Source organism: Heterocephalus glaber, unplaced genomic scaffold (assembly GCF_053883595.1).
Source record: "Heterocephalus glaber isolate CG9 unplaced genomic scaffold, H.glaber_assembly_v1.0 deba00001472, whole genome shotgun sequence".
In the NCBI taxonomy this organism is placed as follows: Eukaryota; Metazoa; Chordata; class Mammalia; order Rodentia; family Bathyergidae; genus Heterocephalus; species Heterocephalus glaber.
The window spans coordinates 86558368-86567982 of NW_028258315.1; the positions used below are offsets into that span (position 1 = coordinate 86558368).

At 50.7% G+C, this 9615-nt stretch overlaps 1 protein-coding gene across 1 annotated transcript; it reads right to left on the reverse strand.

Moving 5' to 3' along the window:
• Positions 1-5600: 5600 nt before the first annotated feature.
• LOC147826457 (protein SPMIP1) lies at positions 5601-9276 on the reverse strand. Its single transcript, XM_087182275.1, is given in 3 exon segments — positions 5601-5889; positions 8670-8708; positions 8711-9276. Coding segments are annotated over 3 exon segments (576 nt in total). The 5' UTR covers positions 9129-9276; the 3' UTR covers positions 5601-5770.
• Between the last annotated feature and the right edge of the window lie 339 nt (positions 9277-9615).

Sequence of the window (9615 nt, forward strand, 5' to 3'; positions counted from 1 at the left end):
TCAGGGACAGTGTGACTGTGGCATAAGAAAAAGAGATCATAGGGCCGGAGATTTAGCTTAGTGGTGCTGCGCCTGCCTCTCAAGTACAAGGTCCTGAGTTTGATCCCTGGTATTGGAAAAAAAGAAAGAAAGAAAAAGAGACCATGAAGCATTAGTCAGCTTTCTCTTGCTGTGACAAATAACCTGAGGTAAGTCAACTTAAAAGGAAGAACAGCTCATTTTGGTTCAGTTTCAGAGGTTGCAGCCCCTGGCAAACTGGCTCCATTGCTTTGGGCCCTGTGGCCATGAAGACAGCATAGTCACAGTGGAGAGCTAGAGCTAGAGCAAAGCCATTCGCCTCATGGTGGCCAGGAAGCAAAGAGAGACCGGAAGGTGCAGGGTCTCAGCCACTCTTGGAGGGTACAGCCCCTGACGACCGGAACTTCCTCCAGTTAGGCTCCACCTCTTAAAGGTCCCACTGCCTCCTAATAGCACTACGAGCTGTTGGAGGACACTCCAGATCCCAACTCTAGCAGCCTGATATCTGAAATTATGTAACATCTGACCAAAGGAATAAAATCCAAAGGGCCCTGAGTAACTGGGGAAACGTCCAGTTCACCTTTGAGATTTTGTTGAAGGTTTTTTTGCCCCATTCATCTCCAAGATTTTAGGGGAGATGGCAAGAGTGTGAAGGTTTCTGTCACCCCTTTTCTAAGGCAGCATTCTCCATCCCAGGAAACCGTCCAGCCTCCAAGGCTCAAAGTGGTTAAGCAAGCAATTCACAAATGATCTCATTCTGGAAGGGAAAGGTCATTCTTTTGTCCCAAAGCACTGAAATCTCCACCTGCCATCGTGGCAAGGGTCCTGGCCACTGGGCGGGGCACCTGCTGGGTGGGGAGGCGCAGAGAAGGCCAGCTGGCACTGAGTGCCCATGGCTGAAGTCAGCATGACCTGACACCCTGTGGCTTCCTCCTCAGCAAGACCACAGGATGCACCTCTGCTCCTGCCCTGCAGCAGGTTCCAGGGCCACAGGCATCTGCCACCTGGCCTGGCAAGTGGTGCCGAGCAAGGGCACATAATGGGATTGTGCTCATTGCTCACAACCTAATGGGACTCCAAACCTGCCACGCATCTGGGTCACCTGGTCTGGCCAGAGTGGGGGACTCAGGTTTGGGGAGGGCTGTACCCTGGATGTACGCATCCTTTTAGCCCTGGCTTTGTCTTGAGGCCCTGAAACTTAGTGTGCACCATAAGCTCTGGAAACCAGGTGTCATGCTAACTCCCAAGCTCTAGATGCCCAGAGTCTGTCTCAACAGAGCCAGGCCAGCGCCCAGGAACTTGCATTTTTAATAAGCACCTTTATCTAACTCATGTTCGGGTTGTTCAGGAGGTAATGTGAGGAGCAGACTTTCAATGCACTTTCCCAGCCCTCCTTTGAGAAGTGAGAAGATGGGTAGCATGACAACTTTCTTTCTTTCTTTCTTTCTTTCTTTCTTTCTTTCTTTCTTTCTTTCTTTCTTTGTTGTTGTTGTTTTGAGACAGGGTCTCACTATGCAGTCTAGGCTGGCCTCCAACTCATGGTGATCCTCCTGCCTCAGCCTCCTGAGTTCTGGGATTTATAGCCACATACCACCACACATGGCAGCATGGTGACTGTAGACTCATATTCTGTATTGTCTACCAGCTGTCCTGGAGTAGGCCGATTACTTACCTTCAGTTTCCATGTGTGTAAAATGAGCATAAGAGAATCTACCTTATTAAAGTTTAGGTCAATGGTGAACATAAAGGCTTGAGTGTGGGCCTGACACCTAGTAAGCCCTCAATGAATGGAAGTGTATTTTTTCCTACAGGACTTGCCCTGTCATGGGTGGGGGAGCTTTAAGCCTTTGGGTGTATATTGGTCTCACTGAATTACTTAAAATGCATTGTTGCCACTGCTTTGTCATTTGCCACAGCAAGTATTTTGGCAAATGGGGTTTGAGAACTGGAGACACCCTGATTCCAGTCCTTGTTACATCTGCTTCTGCTGCACCTCTTCCTGCCACATCCCTTTCTTGGCTGCAACACAGAAACCTCCCGAAGTGACCTTCACCCTGTTCCTCTGTTCCTCCCTTCTCTGAGTCAGCAGCCATGGCTCATATCTCTCCTTTGGGTTGGAGAAGGCAAGGATAAAGGGCTGTTGCCTAGCTAGGAAAGGGCAATAAACTGCGGGTCATATCCCTGTCCCTCCCAGCATAAAAAAAGGCACCAGGCCCAGGCGGCTGTGTGGGTGGAAAGCAGAGTCACTGAGAGGCTCACACTTGGACCTCTAGGAGTGGCTGAGCCTCCTAGCGATCCTGAAGAAGCTGTGTTTCTGAATAATCCCCAAAGCTTCCTGAACTATCCTGAAGGAGCCAGCATTCCCATGTCATGCACCCACAGGTCACATTTTCAAAGAGCAGGTCACCACAGTCCAGTGAAGGGAGTGGAAAGAAACAAGAACATGTGTCTGCCAAAATCTGGACACACACACACACACGCACGCACACACTCACACACACCTCTTTCCCGGGGGTCCCTCTGCCTGGCATACATGTGGGCTGCTCAGTTTCTGGCCGGGTGGTACAAGCTGTGTTCCCACCTCACACAGGTTCCCTGGTGGTGGTAAGGAGGATGTGTTCATCACTTCTGCTGCCCCTCTAGTCCCTAAAAACTCTTTACTTTCCCCACCAAATACTCTGGGGGCTTCATTTTATTCTTCTGAGTTATTTGCTTTGAGGTTCCTGCCTGTTTTCAGATCTTTTCACCAATTCATAGAGATTAGAGTGGAAGTAGTCTTAAAGACAAGGATAGCAAGTGAAACCTGCTATGTGTGAGGCCTCCTGCCTGTGTTTTAAGAAGGCACGGTCTGCGTGATCTCACTGAATCCCAGCCGCAGCACGGAGAGCTGGGATCTGAAGCCATCCACATTCTGTAGAGGGGACACTGAGGCCAGAGAAGTTGAACAACTTGCCCAAGTTCCCACAGCTAGTGAGCAGTGGGGCCCAGGGCTGATTCACCCGTCAGACACGGTAGGCCTAGTGCCTAGGGCCCTCGATAATTTTAGGGGTTACAGAAATGATAAACTATTAGTTGAAGAAAAATCTCAATATACAATATGAATATGTTTTCTTTATAACAGCATAATTAAAAATATAATTTTTAACATTTTTTGATGGAGAAAGGAACTTGTGAAAAGTATTTATGGCCCACAAAAACCATAGTGGATGGTGGTAAAGACAGAACTCAAATCCTGGTCTGTCTGCTCCAAAGTTCGCATTCATCTATTCTAGCCCTATTTTACTAGTGAGGAAACCAAAGGCCGACGCCACACGATGAAGAGGTTGCAGAACTCCGGAATGATTTCCAGGGGGTCAACTGCCCTGGCATGTGGTCTGGTAGCACCACCTGGTGGCCTTTCAGGGAACCTCCGTTCGGTCAAGGGAAACCCAGAAGACTCAGGTCCCAGGTACCTGCAGGAAGTACCCAGGAGCCCACCTGCCCTTGGGCTCCATATTTAGCAATGGGCACACAGGCCAGGGAGCTCCCTTCGCTGTCATGGTGATTCACACGTGCATACACGTGCGCGCGCGCGCACACACACACACACACACACACACACATCACACACCTCTCTTCCAGAGTAGCATTTAACTCCAGAGTTAATACTGATAAAGTCTTTAGATTGGCCCTGTCCAGCGCAAACGCACTGTGAGCCAATGGGTAATTTGAAGTCTAGCAGCCACAGTTTCTAATAGTTTAAAAAAAGTGAGGTTAATTTTAATATTTTTATAAATTTAACCCACGGATTGGCAAACTGTAGCCTGAGGATCAAATTCCCATCTGTTTTTTTAAATAAAATTTTATTGGAACACAGCCTACTTGGTTTTGCCCTGTCTGTGGCTGCTTTTGCACTGTAACAACACAAATGAATAGTGTGATGCAGACCAGATGGACCACAAAGCTGGAAATATTCACTATCTAGTCCTTTACGGAGAAAGTTTGTCAACCTGATTTAATATCATCTATCCAAATGTAGTCATTTCAACATGTAATTTGATTTAAAATTTATTAATAAGATATCTACAGCCCAGCACATGCCTGTAATCCCAGAATTCTGGGGAGCTGAGGCAGGGGGATCTTGAGTTCAAGAACAGCCTGAATGGTCAGGGATTTAGCTCAGTGGCTCCGGCGCCTTCCTCACAAGCGCAAGGTCCTGAGTTCGATCCCCAGTACCAAAAAAAAAAAAAAAAAAAAAAGAACAGCTTGAGTAACCTGGTGATTTAGACCTTGTCTCAAAATATAACATAAAACTGGGGGTGTAGTTCAGTGTGAAAGTGCAGGGCTCCATCCCCAGTATCACAAAACATAAAAATAAATGTGCATTTTTATGTCATACTAAATCTTTGAAATTCAGTATTTCTTTCACATTCAGAGCACATTCAGTGTGGGGTATGGTACATTTTAAGTGCTTCATGAAACATGTGGCTTGTGTCTGTTGAATTGAAGAGCATGACCTTAGAAAAATGCTTGCAAATAGCATTCCAGTGTTCCTCATTAAATACATACATAAATAAGTCCCCCATAAGATTGAACCCAGGAGCCTGCCTCACAAGCACAAGATCCTGAGTTTGATCCCCGATAACAAAAAAAGCCAAAACATTTAACCGAGTAGCTCACACATGCTAGGCAAGGGCTCTCCCCAGCACTTTTTTTTTTTTTTGAGACTAGGTCTTTGTAAGTTGCCCAGCCAGGCCTTGAATTTGTGATCCTTCTACGTCTCCATCCCAAGCGGCTGAGGTTGCATGAGTGTGCCACAGTGCCTGGCTCCACCAGCCCTTCTTAACTGGCTTGCCAAAGAGAATTAAGGCCCCAGGGCAGCCTCGGAACACATCAGGCATCGTGCAGAGATGGGCTAGCTGTTTGGAATCCTCTCTTCTTCCTGAGCACAGGGTTATAGGGCACAATTCAGCCTCCGCCCACCTAGAGATCACGTGACTGTTCTCACCAATAGAGTATGAGAGGAAGTGACATGTGTCAACTCCAGGCAAAGGCAGTTAACAGTGGGTGTGTTGTCTTCATGCTTCCTGTCTCTCTTCCCTTGTTCTCAGGTTGGTAGAGGACTCTGGGAAAAACTCTGAGACCTTAGGTCATGACACAGCCATCGAACAGGGGTCCCGGACAGCAGCAGGTAGAAGGTTGTGCACTGAATACCAGTGGGACTGTGGTGGAGGAAGTACATCTTTATTGGCATAAACAACTAGGTTTTAGGGATTGTTTGTCATAGCAGAGAGGTAACCTGACTAATAGGCTCTTAGGGGTGACCAAGAAGTAGTGAGTAAAAATGAAATGACTTTTTCCACAAACTGTGGGATACACTGGGACCACACAACTCAGCTGTGGACCCTTCAACAGAATCTAGAAAACTGGAAAGCAGTTTTCACTGCCCTTAGCACTCGAGGACTTAGCGAGCCCTCTGCCTGGTCTGCTGACGTAACACTGGGAGCTCCATTGTCTCCCCCGGTAAGGAGTGCCCACCCCACTCCTTGCTGCTGACAGTAGGGTGGGGACAGCTCTGCTAGGAGTGGAGGTCCATGAGTACAGCAGAGGCCCGGGCTGGGTCCAGCGCACCCCAGAGGTAGGCCTGTGTTAGCGGCTCCCTGGTGCTGATCTGTGCTCAGCCAAGGAGGCCGGGGTGGCTGGCACCGTGTCCCTGCAGTTGATCGTGAGGAAAGGAAGGGAGCAGCCGAGGGCCCTTCCCCTTCCCCGGAGTTCACATGAGCTCGTCCGTTCGCCGTGGAACATGGAAGATGTCACTTTTGATGTAAAATGTCTTTGTGATGGGCTGGACTCTGGCATAAGTTGGCATCCTGGAGTCCTTCGTGGCATCCCCTGGAACACGGCAGAGGCTTGGGTGAGCAAAGGGCTCGGGGTCAGCAGGGACTTCTGTCACTTAGGGACAGCTGCTGCCCTCCTATGCCCCGACCCCTATCTTAGGAGCCCCACACCTCCCTGTGATCTAACAGCTGTAGCCTAATGCCTGGCATGGCACAGGAACCTCGAGAGCTTAAACTGGTACACGACCAGGATCCGCCCCAATGGGCAACACTCCTGTCATTCCAGTTAACTGTCCAGATCCCCACCACACTCCAAGCTCAGACCTCTCATCACATCTCTCCCAACCACCCCCGTGTTCCACAGTAAGACCCCCAGAGTCTGCCCTAGGCTGAGCTAGCACCCCACTTGCCTGTAGGCTGCAGTTCCTGCCTGTGAAACCACTAACAACAACACCAGCTACCATTTGTTGAGCACTGTGTGTCAGGCTTTACCTGTATATTCGGCATGACCAAAATATACAGTGAACATCAAAACTTTTAATCAATGTATTACAGTAAAAGACACACTGCCATTAATTCCCCCTGACCATACTCCCCTTTACTTCAAACGCACTTATTCCATCACTTTCTGTCACTTTCTGAAGCAGTTCTAGAAGTCTGCTTTTGTGTCTTTACGAGATAGGACCAAAAATATAGTGTATGCTGGTGCCAGGTGCCATCCAAAGGAAAGGCAGGCCTGTGGAAACATCAGTGCGTCCTCATCCACCATATTCACCAGACCCGGCACTGTGTGACTCCTGGCTCCTCCCCAAAGTAAAATGACCGTGAAAGGCAACACTGAGGCAGCCACGGCAGCTCAAATAAGGACACTGAGGAGAGAGGACTTCTGTGACTGCTTCAGAAAGTGACATGAACACTTGTGTGTGAAGCGAGGTGCAGTATTTTGAGGGGTGTTACTGGCAATGTGTCTTTTACTATAGTGATTCTTTTTAAAGTTGAGCATTCACTGTACTTTTCAATCATACCTCACACAAGGGCGATTTGAGCTGCCCCAGCTGGAGCGGAGACAGTGCCTTGAACCCTTCTTCCTTGTGTCTTTTGCGCCCATTGGGACGATGCAGCCCCACCTATAACCATGCTGGGAAGGACAGAAGTGGCCAGCAGGTCTGTCATCCTTTCCCCAGCTGAGCCCCGCACTGGGTTTGGGTTGGAGGTGTGAAGCCAGAGGCTCACAGAACTTTCCAGGGACTCCAGGAGCCACCACAATGGAAGAAAATAGTCTCCATGAGTCTTCCTAGGACCTGCCCTGGTACCCAGGGGGCGCCCAGAACCAGCCCCTGGTGTGGGATTGGCCCTCTGATGATTCAGTTGCTGTGGAAAATACAGGATGCCCAGTCACCTCTGGATTTCAGATAAACACAAATAATTGTTAGGATATGTTCCATGAAATATGTGAGATATCCTTGCCCTAAAAAACGTTATCTGAGACCAGGGGTGGTGGAGCATGCCTGTAGTCCCAGCACTCGGGAGGCTGAGGCAGGAGGATTGCCTTGAGTTGCAGTGAACATGGACCCATGGGCTAGGGCAGAAGAGGGGCAAAGCGTGGCATCTAAACTGAGACTCCTTTATGGACCCAAGAGCCCTGTGCAGGCTGTGCTGCCCGGGACTCTGCCCACTGTTCCCAGTAGCCTTCCTTCATGGTCCGTCACCAGGGCAGCCCCTCAGTCATGACCCCTTTATCCTGATTTATCTCCCTTCACAGCCTTGACCCTCAAAATAGGATCCATGGCCTGGCAGGTCAGCAGCAGCTGGCACTTGTTAGGAATGCAGGATCTTCTGCCCATCACCCCCGGAAGCCACCTGCCTTTCACCAAGCCCACTGATTGCTGCACACAGTAAAGACTGAAAACTGGACCACTGCCTAACACTATATCCTACATCTGTTTGTTGTCTGCCTCTGAGGGCAGAGACCATGTCTGTTTTGTTCTCTGGTGTATCCCCAAGGACAGAAAAGTACCTGGCACATATCAGCTGCTCAATAAATGTTTGTTGAGTGAATGTATGAACCAGAATTCAAACCCAGGTCTCCTAATTTAAAATCGAGGTACTCTCGTGAGCTTGTTGGGATTCTGTAACTCGAGCTCCCCCTACAGGGCACGTTAAATGAAGGTGCAAATGTTCACTCCCCCACCCCACCTCTACTGTGAGGCTAATTTCTGCTCTGGTTGCTTTCCCACTTGATTTACTCCAAATCTCTAACATAAGAAGGCAAGTACTGATTACTCTCATTTTTCAGATGAGGGAACTGAGGGCCAGAGAAGTTAAGGTTCTTGCCTGAGATCACATAATTTGGAAGTAGTAGAACCAATACCTGGACTCAGATCCCCTGATTCCAAACCAAGTTCTCATTCTCCAGGCCCTGTTCGTGAATCTCTGCACTTGTCTGTCTGCTCATTCCATGGTCATGAGCACCAGCCCCAAGCTGGGAGCTGATGCAGCATTAAAAAGGTAAACTAAGAAGGCCTGGCACCCCAAGGCCTCCCAGTCCAGACAGACAAGCGCAGAATGGTGACTCAGTGGGCCCAGGCTCCGAAAGAGCTAGTGAGCACAGAGGTGGGCTCAACAATCTCCCAGGGCGACTCCCAGAGGTGACAAGAAATTCAGCCTGGCAGAGGGAGGGCCGGGGATAGGATGCCCAGAGGACCAGGCAAGCACAGGCCCCGTGGGAAGGCTCCTGCCCTCTGGGGCACAGGGAGCCCATTCAGTGTGCCAAGACAGAGGGCTGGTGAAGGAGGAGGCTGGCTACCGCCTGCCCAAGGCCTAGGATGGCCTTACCCACGTGCCAGCCGTACTCCCAAGATGACACGATTGGTACTGGAACTTCTCCTTCGGGGTATGGTGATGCCGCTCCCAGAGGTACCCGGCCCAGCCTTGGCCGTCATGGGAGATGCCTTGAAAGGGCAGCTTCAGGGTGCTCGGGGAGACCCGCCACATCTCTAAGCCCGGAGCAGCTCCCCTGGCCTCCCACACTCTTGTCTTCCTGGACACCCACTGCCCTCAACGGCTCTGCCCTCTGAACCCTCTGGGTCCCCAGCTGTCCTGCCAGCCTCTCCTTGCTGACAGGGGAGCTGGTGGCAGGCCCTGGGGCCACTGCTGAGGCTGCCCTGAAGGCTTTGCCCCCTCCTCCAGGTACTTGTGGCCATAGCAGATGTTCCAGGCAGCCCGGGCTGCGGCCTCCTTCTGGATGTGCTCCTTCCAGCAGGCCTGGCTCTGGAAGGTGAACAGCTCCCTCATGGCTGGGGAGAGAAAAAGTCTTCCTATAACTCTGCCACCTGTGTTTGGATGGCTGGTGTCTGTCTCCAAGGAAACGTGCAGCCAATGAGGGCCCAGTCACCAAGGCCCTGCCAGAGCGGTGAGGCTGGACTGGCAAGGGGACTGAGGCCACCTATGTTCAGGACAGACCAGACTGGAAAAGGGGCCAGAACCTGGCCACAAGCCAGCCGGGTGCCCCCAGATGGTACGGGGGACCCACAACCTCTGTTCCGCACAGCAAAGCCCAGAGCACACCTACTGTGTGCCGGGCCTGGAGCTCCGCTCCCTGATGCTCAGCTTTTGCCCCCTGCGTGGCCTCTTCTGTGCACACGTGGCAGCAGGAACTTCCGGGCTGTTGGGAGAACGTCATCGGACCGTGCATAAGCTGCGTGGCACAGAAGCTGCCTCAGAGGGACTGCCCTTAGCCACCATCTCACAAGAAGCTGCCAGGTGCCAGCTGCTGGGCTGT